Source organism: Clinocottus analis, unplaced genomic scaffold, assembly GCF_023055335.1.
Source record: "Clinocottus analis isolate CAN_PGR_092001 unplaced genomic scaffold, fCliAna1.0.p SCAF_5, whole genome shotgun sequence".
NCBI classification, from domain to species: domain Eukaryota; kingdom Metazoa; phylum Chordata; class Actinopteri; order Perciformes; family Cottidae; genus Clinocottus; species Clinocottus analis.
This window is the reverse complement of record NW_027176207.1, coordinates 13,461,053-13,476,215: the sequence shown is the minus strand read 5'-3', so window position 1 is coordinate 13,476,215 and position 15,163 is coordinate 13,461,053. Positions and strand designations below refer to the sequence as shown.

The window sequence follows — 15,163 nt, the reverse complement described above, 5'->3', positions numbered from 1 at the left end:
ATATGCATAATGTCACATACGAGACACTCGTGGTTCATAATTATATAAACATCTTGAAAATGACTTTCACTGGGATTTTCACTTTCACTGGGATCCATAACCGTGTGTTTGCGTGTATGTGTGTGTACGTGTGTGTGTGTGTGTGTGTGTGTGTGTGTGTGTGTGTGTGTGTGTGTGTGCGTGTGTGTGCCTAAATATATGAAAAAGTATGAGGAAAAACAAGTACAACTGACAAATTCCAAACATAATTGTAATTATCTAAGTGAATTGGGCTCAATAGACATATCATTAATCCACTTTTAACTTAACAGATACGAGCACCGTAACAACTATAGATATTTGAAAGAAACACCGTACATGCAGAGAAAATGGATGAAGTTGAGGTTTGGAGGAGCCTGAGGTCAATTTTCACAGTCACATGCTAACTGAAACTAAATGAAAAATCTGATGCAGCTCTATTTTTGTCCATTCAAAGTTATAACATAAGAATACTCCTCCAACATTGTGTAGAAATGCCTTCCATTACCATGGTAGAGGTGACATATAGTTATTTCATGGCATGCATCAGTTTAGAGTACATAGACTGCATATTAAACAAAATATTACCAAATTGTTTATTCTCATGTCGCCTGCAAGAAGCAGACTGTTATTGCAGGTGTAAAACTTAGACTGTTTAAAATATGGACGTATAGTCTTTTCTGGAGACAGCGATAGAGCCCACAAAAGCGGCCAGGTCCTAAGTTATCTCTAACTGTAAGCCTTAATAACATCTAAATGATATGATGAGTTGTATAACATGTATCCCGTACAGTTGTCATTGACTGGGATTAGCTACAGAGACTAAAATCGTTCTGCTTTTAATATGTGAGTCTATTGAGATTTAGCCTCCAATGGCCATTTGAGGAACCACACTTTTTAGAACTTCTTTGTTCAATTAGGTTTTCAGCACCAGAAATATCTGCTTGGTTTAAAACCAATTCTTAACCAAGACTCACTAAAGGATTGTTATATAAAACTGTAAATCATAGGTTGTTTTAAAAATGAAAACCTCAAACTACTGTATTTGGATGTATTGAACACCATAAGTAATATACAGATGAAATATAGGGTAGTATTTACGCCAAACGCGCACTTCTGGTTTTGTTGAGACAGCGAGGACAAGGAGGGGCCATTTTTGAATGTTGTGTTCATGATAAATCCTACTCAATCTGACTTCAAAGTATTAACTGAATTTCATATAACTTATTTTTCCTCAAAAAGCCAATTTTATTGGAGGCCATCTTACGGTTATGCCATTTTGACTAATCCTGATAACATTTTAAGTACATTTTCAGCAACATTAAAGCTATTTGGGTCCATAGCCTCATTGCAGCATTAGAAAGTAAATCCACCACAGTCAAAAGCATCAAAATCAGAGTCTGCCCCTTCAAAGTCAAAGCTGTTAAAGTCAGGCGAGTCGATTGCAGGGCTGCTGGTGTTGTATGCTCCCATTGCTCCCATGGCAGGGAAATCTGTGTTGAGTGGCAGGTCAGGAGCTTTGGCTTCCAGATTAGGGAGCGAACATGCGCCGAGGTAACCCATAGCGGAGGAAGCAGCAGCCCCTCCCATCAGCAGATAAACCGCCCTCACTGCTTGGGCATTACTGATGGTGCCGTGGCGCTGACACCCAGCTGGATGTGCACCTCCTTTGGCATACTTTGTACGGGGAGAATTCCTGCCTGTTGGGATTGAGTGGTATGAGAAAAAAAAAACAAGCATGTGACTAAACTCTTTACCCTGGTTACCTGCTACAGACAAAAATACATCAATAAGCCCACACACTTAATTAACTCACCTTTCTCCCTTGGGGAAGCACAGATCACAGGCCCTGGGGAGGAGGCCTCGGTGTGGCTGACCGGTGGAGTCGGTGGATCTTTGTCCAGGATTTGCTCAGGCACCAGATCTTGGAGTGTAATGCATGTTGTTGGCGCTTGATGGCGCTTACATGGACTGATAGTTGATGATAGACTCTATAGGAGATCAAAAAAGAATACTGTTACAAGAATTACAAGGATTTAATTCAGCAATTGACAGAAAGACTAAGACAAGTAGAACGAATATATGTTGTGTAAAGACACACAGTAAAATATGTTTTCATTCTAATGGTGATGCTCACAACATCACCACTTTCTAGTTTCACAAATATGTCTTATAAACTCACCTTTTTTACTTTTTTCAGTATGTTCAGCCATTGACTAAAACATGATTAAAAGAAAAAATCTGTTATTACCTCCATACAAATCAACATGATCAATTCAAGTGCATACCAGTGTATGTAACCCTAGTATATTTCCTGCTTCACAAACATTATTGTTGTGAGATGTCCGACTGACACGTGAGGTAAACAAGAAAAAAATAATCTGGAGTATTCTTGGGCCTTTTTTTTCTTGACAAATATGATTTTTTTTAAAAATGAGTACAGGGTAAATAAATAGACTTCAGTAGTTCAAATGCAAATGTAAAAATAGTTAAAACATTGTTAGCTGTTTTGCCAATAGTTAGATAAGTTACCACTGTCAAAACTGTCTGTTATATATAAAGCTACTAACTTTATAGCTAATAACTGCTACTGACTGCTCTTCTTGATAGCTTGATAGCTGGCTGAGGCAGAAACAATTGGTTGAGGTAAAGTATTAACCTTGAGGAGTTAGGGTCAGAACAGTCCATTTGGTCAGGGGGACCCGAACAAATCAGGTTACCGGTACTTTAGCAATCATGGGCCACCAGATGTGGACAATATCATTTTACCACATCAAGGAAAGTAATCAATAGAGAAAACACCAGACCTGCAGTCTGCAGCGGTTTCAGCCAGCAGCAGCAGGTATTTATTCTGGGAAAGGATCAGAGCAAAGCAACAATCCCTGCATCCACCTGAGGGCAACTTGGGCAAGTCCAGGATTGCCTTGCCTTCCACAATTGCCTCACAATTGTTCTGCAACAGAACCAGCTGATCAGGGGGCGATAGGGCATCGTGGCACACAAGGAGGCTGCCCTCAGCTGTTAGGAGCAGAAATCTCTTTTTCCACTGTTTGAAAATAAATCCACCTGTAGAATAAAAGCAGGTTGGAAATGACAAGAAATACTGAATGGAAAATATACTTGCTGGGGAAATTATTCTAAATCACGCAAAGCTTGTTGTATAAACATGATCCAGTGATCAGGACGGCAGAAGATGGATTAAAGCATGACTACAGTCTGTCATTCCCATGGATTAGAGGCAGTCAGATGGTTGGTGGATGGAGGGGCTGTGGATGTGGGGCTCGACCAATCAGACGATGTTGACAATAGCATCATAATAATATGCACACATCTGGATCAACTCAATCTATGTGTAAACAGTTAAACAAAACAAAAAAACACAAAAACAGCACACCACACAACATAATTATATTACAAAGAGGTGAAAAAGTTTTTTAAAAAAAGGATTAACTGAGATTTAGCTTCTATGTAAATTTCGATTGTAATTGTATATCTGTAGATTGTTTTTAGTAATAGGTGTTTCATAATGCACTATATTCATTTTATGAATACAATTGTTTTTATCACAGGAGAAAGTAAATATGATTATCTTCATATAATATCATAACATGTCCTTTTGGCTCAAAGCTCTAAAGCGTTTAGGCCAACACTAAGAATCAAAATACATTTATCATCCCAATGAACAATGATTCACTATCATCACACAGTTTTTAAAAACAAGACCAGCATCATGTATAAAAACCTGATGGTGAGCATACATTTTACCATGGCATCTGCTGAGAACTGCAAAACTATACCCTCCAAGAGAGGAAATAAATATTTGCTCACAAGTATACCGACAGCCTATCGAAGAAGACGATCAACTCACCATACATCCTGAGCGCCCCATGGTGGATCCCAGAGATGCTCATGTCAACACTCGATGTATCCCAGGCTCAGAGAGAAATGGTGGGTGAGTGAAAAGCACATGAGGCTCAATGTGAGTTTTAATGCTCAGCCTTAATCCCTGTTCGGATGGGGTGTTCCCGGCCACAGTTCAACGGCTCGGTGGGAAATTGGTTGCGACAAGATGTTAGAGACAAACTGCTGCATCGTGCTCATCAGTATGACCCAATGGCCAGTGATTTTCGTTTGATATTTCTCTTTAATATCAATTCAGTTTTACAGATAAAGAAATACACATATTTTTGAAAGAGTATCAGTAAATCTCTTTTGGGCTCATTTCCTCTTATTTGAATCCAAATACAGAAAACAGGTTTACAACTGCAAAAACATCCACTTCGATGAGTAAACGTAATCAATCCCTCACTGTGAATGATAAGTCAACAGCAGCCAAAACGTCCCCATGTCCGTAAAAAGGCACTTTCTTCTGCCATCACAACAGTTCCACAGCAGTCTTGAAAAGACAAGTAGGTCAGAGCCCTATCGTGTGTCATTTTGTATCTTGTCATCTGTCACATTCATTACAACATGATTAAGGAAAAATGTAAAACCTTTTGATCACCACTTGTCATATCATGTAGTAGAATATATTTATTGAACAGTAATTGAATCCATACAGTAAATGTTGCAGGTTAGGACCCACATTTTAAGGATTTAAAGAATGGACATTACCACGTACCATCACATATATACATTACACATAGAATATAATGCCGATGAGTACAATGTCACATTATAAAGACGTTTATTCCTTATAAAGAATTGATTTATCATCGCAGACTTGTCTTGAAAAACAATAAAACAAAATCATTTAAAATAAATCAAAAGATCCAGTATTTTAAGAAAACTAAACAGAGAAATATGAATATGCTAAGTGAAAGTGACAATAACCACAAAGAAAATATATAAGTAATTTGAATAAAACTATTGATTACAGATAAAGACAGCAAGTGTGAAGTGTACTTTTACATGTGTGGTGATTGATGCAGCTTGTGTTACTGCTGATATTATCACATAAACAAAGGGTTCAATTTGTCCTCAACAGACAACAGTTTAAGACTAATTTATGGAAACCTATGATGTCCATAAATTAGTGATTGAGGCAACATTTTCATTCAAATGGTTATATTATTAAATAAATGATGACACTTTACCAAACTAAAACATAGTGTGAATCTCAATTGCATATGAAAAGGACAACCAAAGTCACCCATAGTTTGATGCTGTAAATTGTTCATGAAAAATATTTAGCATTTTTCCATGACAAAATATTTTTTCTGTGAGCATTGTCAGGAATGATGAACACAAGTGGCGCTTCAATAGTTGTGCTTCCCCCTGCGTATGTGTGACGTCCTCGTGGGTTAGGAGAGCTGATCCTCGTATTGCTTTCTGAAACAGTCCCCAGCCGGGTAGAAGTCCCAGCAACGCTCCTGGTACATCTTCCACACATACGACTCCTAAAACAGAAGACGTAAGAACAATACGTCAGAGAAGGACACAGCAAGAGAGAAAAGACTAATACATATTCAGATTCAAAACTGACCTGCCCAGTGTGCTCTGTCTCATCTTTGTTGATAAGGTACATTAAGAAGAACCTGAAAAAGGACTCACGTTAATATGATCTCATCTTACTCACCACACACACACACGCACACACACACACACACACACACACACACACACACACACACACACACACACACACACACAGACACACACACACACACACACACACACACACACACACACACACACACAGACACACACACACACACAGGAGGTGGACTCACATGTAATTGGCCAGGTTGTGTTCATCCAAAGTGTGAGTCTCAAAACCATGTGGTGTTGTATCAAAGTAGTCACTTCCAATGCCACATATGAAGCATTTCGTCTGCACACAAACCAAAGTAGAGTGACGATGATTAGAAGCCACGTTGTGTATACGTTTGGAAAAAGTGTCAACTGGAGGCGTCATACCTCCATGTCTTCCTTGACCTGCTCTTGTTGGTCTCTGAGTTCTCCAAAGGCATCAATGATCAGACCTGCAGTATTGGCACAGTAACATTATCATTAGAAGAGTTTGCAAAATCTATAAATTGCCAAACATACCTTCAAATACCTTTCCTATATCAACAGTTTCAAGTCTCCAAAAGCTTCACACATTGTTCCTTTTTCCTTGTTTTATTCTAACCCGATGACATGATTGTCTTTACCCTGAATAATGGCCAGTAGAATGACAATGACGAAGAAGAAGAAAGTGATATCAAAGACCACTCGGTATAGCTCGTATTCATCTCCAGCAGGATCCTCGATCTCGTCTCCGATTCCTCCACCAGCACGCACACCCACATACATGTGGAACAGGTAACACTGTGAAGTGAAGTAAAGACACATCATTTGGGAAGAGATGCAGACACTATGGTCAGAAAGTGCACGCCTTTCATCAACAGCGACTTACAGTCATCATGTCATCACATTTCATATCTGGCTCATCCTCGTCCTCACTCTTGTTGTAAAACTTGCGGAAGAAATTGAAAGCGACTACAGTGTAAAGGTACACCACCACAGCCAGCAAGCCCACTGTCATCATGAGCTAGCAGACACAAGAGGGAAACAGAGTTAGTACATTAAAACTGAAGCAAAATTAATATCAACAAACTTCCCCTTGGGGATTAATAAAGTATCTATCTATCTATCTTGCCTGTTTGCCATTGTGTGTGACGGAGGACAGGATAGTACGCAGAGTCTTGACACCCATGGCGATGTCCAACAAGTGGCAGGCGTAGAAGAAGTTGTTGTAATGGCCAAGCAGAGACATGATCGTGTACCAACAGAGATATAGGAAGGTCTACAAAGAGATAAGGAGGACATTTATTTTTGTTCTCACAGGCAATGTCGTGTTCACATAGTATAGTACGGTATAGTAGAGTGTAGTATAATGTTCAGTATACATGTAGATGTGGGTTTACTTACACCGTCTGTGAAAATCACACCAAATTTCCAGACTTGGTACTTCATATCAATGGTGGTCGACCTAAAAACAACAACATTGGTTTATATCCATTTAGGGACTGCACTACTATTTCCACTATTCTAGATGTAAGGGACTGTCTTTTAATGTCGGACAATAATTTCTGTAACTTTTGCTATTGGAAGTAATTTGAAGGAGAAAATAAAGTACATTACCATGCAAACAAAGAGCTGTCTGGTTCCTCTTGTTTCTTCTCATGTTGTTGACTGACGTCCAGGGAGGCTAAGTCTACACCCAGGAGCTCAGCGATTCTTTCTCTGCCATAAATGTCGCCATACTTATCCAAAACCTGGACACAGGCATCACGTTACACATTTATGGGATCTACAAAGCCCATGTGAAATCAACGGAAATTAAACGCAACTCACCTTTCTCTTGACAAATTTATCCCAATAGTTGTTTGGGAAAGAGCTGTGAAAAAGGGGACATTGTTTATTGAGTAAATGAAGATAGAAAACCTGGTATTTGAAATGATGATTGTTGTCTTGTGTGCCTACTTAATCTCAAGCATCTATTTGGAGAGAACATGATTTCTTTATCTACGTACGGTGTATTCAGGACCAGTCGGTCCCACTGGCCTTTAATGTCATCATCCTCAGGCTGCTCAGTGATATAGAGGCCGTCAAACTCCAGTTTTCTTGCAAGTTCTTTCTCCCTTTTAAAGATCACCAGTGGAATCTGACAAAAAAAAAATGCAAATCCTGTTGAACTGTATGCAAAGTTTTGAAATTAAAATCTGGTGTGAAGCAAGTGCATGGCTTCGTAGTGCAAGACTCCAAGATTTAGCTTTTCTAAATCCGTCAAGTGTCAGATTGTCATACCTTGAGGCAGTTGTAGCCAATGATGCAAATGAATGAGATGACTGTGTGCAAGGCAGCGATGAAAGACAACGTGGGCTGCATGTAGCCAGTGCTCTCTTCTAAATAGAAATAAATTGGGACCTCTTCCTCATCCTCATCTCCTTCATTCATTCCAGATCCCTCAGCCTCCTCTCCTGATCCTTCAAAGAAGCCAGAGGATTCAAACATCCCGCTTCCTTCCGACATTCCAGATCCTTCCATCTCGTCACCCTCAGGCGGCGTGTCAGACACCTAAACAGAACAATGTAGAGACCTGACTGCTTGGTACAGAGGAATGTTCTTCGACTGAGCTTCAGGCAGCTCACAGTCGATCAAACAGTAAGTTTAAAGAAAAAGTTAAACTTGTTTATTTGAGACAAGCACATAACACAGAGAGAAATATGAGAGTGTATACCTTGTAAAACAGCAGAATGAAGTTCAAGGCAAATGCAAGGAACAGCGCCAGAAATCGCAAATTGTAGAAGTTTCTGGAAAGGTAGTTCTACAAAAGAGAGATTGATATTTTTCAGCTCATTTTAGTGAGTTGGCAAAGGTAGAGTGACTGAAATTATGCTAGAATATTGATCCCAAAACAAACATGAGCAAATGTGTCACCATGAATTTATTTCTTTGGTTTTCCAGCTCATTCCAGATTTGAAAACCTCCTTCCCTGTTCGGCTTCTTTTCTTTCTTTTTAGGAGATTTCTTTCTTTCTTCTGGCTTTTCTTCCTCCTTACTCTGTGATTCCTTCTCGGCATTCTCAACACTGACAACCAAACACAGTGGGGTTATTGTTTTATGGATTTAATCAACATCAAAATGAAATCATAATGCACTAAGACTGTCACTGCAGCAGATGTGCAACCCTATGCATTTGCCATCTGTTTGCTTATGTCTCTCTCCTCCACATCCCCGACAGACAGGTCCAATTATATTCTGTATAAGTAATACTACAAGAATATTGTCCATTATACACCAATATTCATGTTGATGACGCAGCAATTTTCTCAGCAGAAGAAATTGCTTCATGAAAATGTTTAACACACCAACATCACATCCAAAATGTATTTGAGTACATTTTTTTATCTACAGTATATAGTGTTTGCTAAAAAGTCTGGCTTGTTATCTAGATCCATGACAGAGGATAAGGTGAGAGCAAACTAACGATGAAAGAAAGCAACTCAGCACTTACTCAGCCTTTTCAGGTTCTGGGGGAAGTTCCACTACAGGAACAGGTTCGGGCAGTTTCTCTTCTGGTGGCTGTAACAAAAAAATAAAAAAATAAAAAAATAAAAAATAAAAAATCATAATACTTTCCTTTTTTTATTAATTTTCTTCCTCTCAGTTTAACAAATAAAGAGTATGATTTTCCCCCGTCTTCATTTCACGGAGGCGTTTAACCACTAAGGAACTAGATTAGTGGCCATCGAGAAATTTGCTGATGTTTATATATTTTGATTCCGCAAAGGCGCATGAAACTCACCACTTTTCTCTTTGTTATGGGAGTTCCTTCAGGTGTTGGTGGTTCAACAGGTGATTCTACGCCCATGTCTCCAAGTCCACCTGGAGCATCCATACCTGGTATCCTCCCACCCTCTTTGTCCTGGGTATCCTCCTCTTCCTCCTCTCCACTCCCAGTCTCCCCAGTATCCGTTACACCTCCAGTGTCTTGTTCTTCCCCTGTCCTGGGCTCCCCTGGCCCATCTCCATGCACATCATCCTGTGTGGGATCTGGCATGCTTGCAAGTATCTCAGTGACGGTGATATTTTTAGCTCCCTCCACTAAGCCGCCTCCAAACAGTGTTTGCCAGATGATCATAAAGAAGCCTTTGCACACATTGTAAATTAAGTGTAGTATACTCATCAGGATGGTCCAGAAAAAGATGGACAAAGCCACCACAATCTCCTTGACGGTCATCTTTCTCACTCTGCGATATTGTCTCCGAAGGTTACGGAAGGTGAAAATGCTAAAGAAGCATAGCACGCTGTTTATGAAATCGGCAAAGGCAGAGCTTGATTCTGGCTGCCCTTCCTCTCCGTTATTTTCTTCATCACCTCCTCCACCTGCTTCCCCTCCTGACCCTCCCTCAACAACAACTTCATCTCCCTCATCATCTTCCTCTCCCTTTCCCTCTTCCTCCTGCTCTGCAATTTGTGAGGCTATATTCATCTCAAAGATGGTGTCCTCGCAGAAGTTCACAAACATTTCCATCTTCTCTGATTCACCACCCTCGTTGACAACATTAAAGATGAACTGTTGCTTGGACTCTCGGACCTGGGGCATCTCCCACTGTTTGCGGTTTACTTCAGTGATTTCAAAGTAGATGCGCTCAATCTTTCTGCTTGCGCCCATTATCTCAATACGGCCCAAGAAGGGGCGGAAGTAGTTCAGCACATTGTCTGCTTGTTCTATGAAGTTCTTCAGCCTGATGTCATGGGGGACGTGCTCAGACAGGTTGGTGAGCAGCACTGCAATGTTGAATCCGATGTCTTTGGCAGGTTCCTGAAAGCGGTTGGCGAACTCCTCATAGTGAATCATGTCATTCTCATCTGCTTCTGAGCAGGACAACAGAAACTGGATCTCAGATGTGGAGTACTGTTTCTGACTGTCCATGGCCTTCTGGAAGTCCTTCTTGGAGATCAGCCCCCGGGGATCTGTGACGTAATCGCGGAAAGCGTCTGAAGCCACAATGTCTTTCAGTTTGAGGAACATGTCAAAGAACTTAAGGATCATCTCCACGTTGCTGGAAGACTCTACCAGCATGTCTACCATCTGGCGTGCAATGGTACCATTTACCACGTTTCCTGAATAATACACAGTAAAATTAAAACAGAAATTTAAATAGAACAAAACATGGAAATATGAGAACTGATAAAAACTATCTTACCCTCTAACAGTGACAGCAACATAACAACCATGTCTTTCTGGAGATCAAGAAGCTCCTTCAGCAGACCAATCTGGCTGGAGTCCTGTTACCACGAAAAGATGCACAAGATATTACAGTATCGGCAACTGATCTATTATCATTTCAAAACATGAGGGAGTTTGCATGGATTTATAGAGATGCAATAGTCATTGGTAAAGGGAAAAACACAAGTCAAGTGTCGACAGTTATCACACAAAATTATTTTAACAAAGAGTAACACAGGAACAAAGATGGGGCTTCAAAAATAAGAACAATAACAATCAAACCTTCATGCAGAGAGAGAATTTGTAAAAATGGTGAGAAAACGTATGTACAACTAAGGTCTGGTTTCAATGTCATCATTATATATATATATATATATATATATATATATATATATATATATATATATATATATACAGTATATATATATATATATATATATAATTCTATAAAATACAAACAAAAGTTAAGTGTAAATTTCTATGTGAGCAGTGAGCAACTGTTCATGAGCTTTAGTATTAGATTGTATAGCTGAAGCTTTTGTAACACAGAAGAAACATATTTGCATGTATCCGCCCATCAATAAAGGTTACATCACAGAAACTGTGGTCTGAAAATGCCAGCAGGTTTTAGATTACTAGACTAGACTACTTACTAATTCATTATTTCTTCATTCAGAAAAGCAAAAACTCTGGATGTAAAGAATACTTTGTGATGCCACTTGGCCAATCATATTCTCTTCAGATGCTTTGGACATTCATAGCCTCATCCTTAAGATGCCATGGATTGCTATGAAGCATAACAGGATTTCCGTTGAATTTCCATTAGTTGCTTGTTCAAATAAATGTATATAGATGTGTAAATATACTACACAAATAAATGCTAATGTTATGTTAATGCTTAAAAGGTGTTATAATCAAAGCAACCAGAATCCACAGAGGAACACAACACAAATAAAAAGCATATTCCTTCAGGTTAATTATTAGTGAATGACATTTGCAACAGAATCCTAACTAGTGTTAAATGTATGCACAAAAAGTGGATGTCACATTAAAATGTATATTCCAACACCAAATAATGTCATATTAAAGTGTATATTCCAACAGTAGAGGTTAACGGTCAATCCTTCTCTCAGAAAGTTTTGTAGTCACCTGCTTTTTTTTTTTTTTTAGAAATTAAGTGATCTAGCTAAAACAATGTTTGTTAGTCACAGTATTGTTGTTTTTTTAAATTCCTGGTATTGTGTATAATCCCAGTAATTGCTTAATAAACAAACAAAAAATGCTTTGTAGAAAGGAGAACATTGCCTTTGTTTTTTGTCTGTAAATTGATGTTCAGTAGTATTAACTGTTGCCTGACAGTGTGGATAAGCAGGTGATTTTACTCAAGTGCTTAGAAAAAGACACACTGATCTTGTAATAATGTACTTTGCGATCTTGTGATCATACCTTTATTCAAGTATTCTCTTCTGATGTGTTTGTGTTTGGTTAATTGAATAGCTATTTATTTACAACATCTTGATATAACCATTACACTGACATTTTGCAGTAATGTTGTGCCTTTTGGGAGCTATTAATATCTAAATAAGGAGTGGGTTATCTTCATGGAGCCCACCATGTTTCTACAGTTGCCAAGAACGGACCAACCAAAAATGGACTCTCCTGAGAACCTTTCACATTTTTATGTGAACCGAAAAGTCACCCTAAGCTTTCTACAATAAAAAAAAGGATGCGTGGAGGGATACTTAGTTGGTTGCAATCTGCAACCTCAGCGCGAAAAATGATCTGATGTTTCTACAGATTTCTCATGAATATTAGTAATTTTTGAAGTGTGCATTTAAAATATATATTTTAAAAAGCTGTGCTTTAACGACTGGATACAGTTGTGTTTCATGTGACACACTAAATGCTTTTGTTTTAATTTAAACATTATATACAAACTCCTGATTAAGACAATTCAAATGAAGTATTTTTATTTTTTCTTTAAAGCAGGTGGGTATAAAACAGCCTGATAAGGGAAACCAACATTGAATAAATTACAAACTAGTAAACACAATATCACATCAATAGATAAATAAAATGGATACATACTTTACCCTGCATTGACCATGTGGAAGACAGTTTAAATGGTAGATAAATTATTCAGTACAATTGATCACATTACATTTTCAAATGCTCTTGTGTATGTGTGTTACGGCACGTAACAGTATGACAAATATACTTCCTTTTGTTTAACAGTAAAACAATGTTTGGGCTAGTACAGATCGACACACTAAATAATACACTATAATACAATAATAACTTTACATCTTTGACATACTGTACTAGGATTAGTTTACTTTTTGGAATAAAACATTTCAAATTTCCTCTATTCACTGGTTTACCCTTGTATTTTAAATATGATGACTATAAGACAGAACAGCTGATACTTGTGAGAAAATCAGGCCAGGAAGGACTGCACAGGGGAAAGTAATATTGTGTTAGTCATCATGTGTCTGAGCTGAGCTGGGATCTTATGGAAGAAGTATGGCTCTTAACTGGAATGTACGATTAAAGGGTTAAACATGCAAAACATTGTGCTAATAGTAAAGATGTGCTATTAGACTCAGTCATCCACAGAGGATGACTGCATTGCATAAAGTGGAAAAGCCATGTGATTTCCCTCAAAGTATTTTGACCTTTTATTTGTAGCAAAAAAGGGTGCATCATTCGCTAAAATGTGATTACACACTTTCGGTGAAGTGTGTTTGTAACACAGTTAAGTGTCCTTTCAGTGCATTATACATTAAATTGTATTTTGATGAGCAATACATTTTTATATTTTTTTATATTACTCACAAAAACTTAACTGTTTGGGAAAAGATTGATAGGCCTTTTCTTTTCCAAGCAGACATTTTGACTTGTCGTAGACGAAAAAGCACAGGTGTCACAAATAACGTTCACAATGTACTGTTCAAGTGTCCCAGTAAGCCATGACAGTATGACAGTGAGCCCGCATGCAGCACACCAGGACCCTGAAACCAAAGCAGCTAAATATAACTCAGCCATCATTCATTTAATCATTTACACCTGTGATTTTCCTGCTGTTGACATGTAAAACTGTCTTTTGTGAAAAAGGTTTCCATTCAGAATTACTTTGAATGTAAGGAACCACTTTTAAACCAGCTCATGCTAGAAATACAAATCAATGGTTGAAATACTTAAATAATCAAGAAATCCACAGTGGCTTTGTTCTCTAAATGTAACATTCAGGCTTATTTTAAGAAGTGTAAACTAGCCACTTATGTTTACAAGCATGTTCACTGTAAGGCTTGTGGCAACATGGTAGGATTTATACTATTATATGTACACAGAAAGAGATTATTGAAAGCTTAGCAGTGATGGGCTGATTTAGTGAACTGACACTAAGGTGTGTGCTACATTTACCCTCACTTTGGTAGATTAATGATAGCTTAAGTGAGCCAAAATCAAACAGAAATTGACTGCAAAAAGCATTTGGCTCTCAATAGCATTATGCTTTCTTGATTACTATCAATTTCTGTCATAGTCATAAAATCTGTTATGATTTCAAAGTTCTACGACAGATATATTCTGTCAATATTGATTATACAGCTTCAGCTAGGGCCAAGCATTTAGTTGCAGAAAGGCAACACAAGTATTATACTTTCTTTTGGAAAGTATAATGAATTGAATGGCGTGTGCGTACCTGTGCCAGCTTCATCATCATGTGGGCAAAGACGTGAAGGAACCCAACAATTGCGTCCCAAAGTCTGCTGTGGGTCAGGGACTGCTGGTTGCCAGTGCATGGACCCTGAAGAGAGAAACTGTGTGTTACACAAACATAAACAACCATCAAGTGTAAATTTCTGACTTGTTCAAATTGTACCTGAATATATTCAGTTAGGCTGTTGAAAATCTGTTTTGCCACCAACATAGCTTTGGAGAAATTCTTTTTGCCTGGTTCATCAATGATGTCCTTGCCGGAGTAATACCAGTAGAAATCACTGATAGACTCCTAGATTGAAAAAATGAGAGATAAATTGTGTATTTCCTTTTGATAGAATTACTTTGAAACAAAAAAGTTTATCTGAAAAAAAGTTCCCCCCCCCCCTTTTTAATCAATTTAAAATGCTTCATACAAGCACTTGCATTGCTCTGATCTTTGGACTTTCTTGACTATTTGAGCTGCCAAATATGCAGCCTTTTGGAAACTATACAATTATTTAAAACTCATGATTGACACCTGGAGTCTGAGGAGGTAATCTACGGTGCAGATGATGATGTTGATGGTAGTTGTGCTGCCTGTCTGTGTCCGCAAGTAGTTCTGGAAGTCTGCAGCAAAGTAGAGATCATTTTGAAATGAAGTAATGCTCGACAATGTTTGCTTCAATGAAATTCATAACTTGCTTTGAATTTAACTTTATT

General features: G+C 38.3%; 1 protein-coding gene across 1 annotated transcript in view; it reads right to left on the bottom strand.

Moving 5' to 3' along the window:
• Nucleotides 1–4,536: 4,536 nt before the first annotated feature.
• LOC137802210 (ryanodine receptor 1-like) overlaps nucleotides 4,537–15,163 on the bottom strand; it is a 47,105-nt gene continuing 36,478 nt past the window's right edge. Inside the window, exons 88-107 of the mRNA XM_068599896.1 lie at nucleotides 14,982–15,070; nucleotides 14,625–14,753; nucleotides 14,445–14,549; nucleotides 10,719–10,800; nucleotides 9,314–10,635; nucleotides 9,023–9,090; nucleotides 8,446–8,596; nucleotides 8,246–8,332; nucleotides 7,813–8,082; nucleotides 7,539–7,669; nucleotides 7,360–7,402; nucleotides 7,147–7,280; nucleotides 6,934–6,994; nucleotides 6,662–6,808; nucleotides 6,419–6,553; nucleotides 6,174–6,330; nucleotides 5,938–6,002; nucleotides 5,751–5,851; nucleotides 5,504–5,555; nucleotides 4,537–5,417 (exon numbers count right to left, since the gene is read on the bottom strand). Of these exons, the coding sequence (XP_068455997.1) occupies nucleotides 5,322–5,417; nucleotides 5,504–5,555; nucleotides 5,751–5,851; nucleotides 5,938–6,002; nucleotides 6,174–6,330; nucleotides 6,419–6,553; nucleotides 6,662–6,808; nucleotides 6,934–6,994; nucleotides 7,147–7,280; nucleotides 7,360–7,402; nucleotides 7,539–7,669; nucleotides 7,813–8,082; nucleotides 8,246–8,332; nucleotides 8,446–8,596; nucleotides 9,023–9,090; nucleotides 9,314–10,635; nucleotides 10,719–10,800; nucleotides 14,445–14,549; nucleotides 14,625–14,753; nucleotides 14,982–15,070 (3,425 nt within the window). The 3' untranslated portion in view covers nucleotides 4,537–5,321. The remainder of the gene's footprint in view (nucleotides 5,418–5,503; nucleotides 5,556–5,750; nucleotides 5,852–5,937; nucleotides 6,003–6,173; nucleotides 6,331–6,418; nucleotides 6,554–6,661; nucleotides 6,809–6,933; nucleotides 6,995–7,146; nucleotides 7,281–7,359; nucleotides 7,403–7,538; nucleotides 7,670–7,812; nucleotides 8,083–8,245; nucleotides 8,333–8,445; nucleotides 8,597–9,022; nucleotides 9,091–9,313; nucleotides 10,636–10,718; nucleotides 10,801–14,444; nucleotides 14,550–14,624; nucleotides 14,754–14,981; nucleotides 15,071–15,163) is intronic.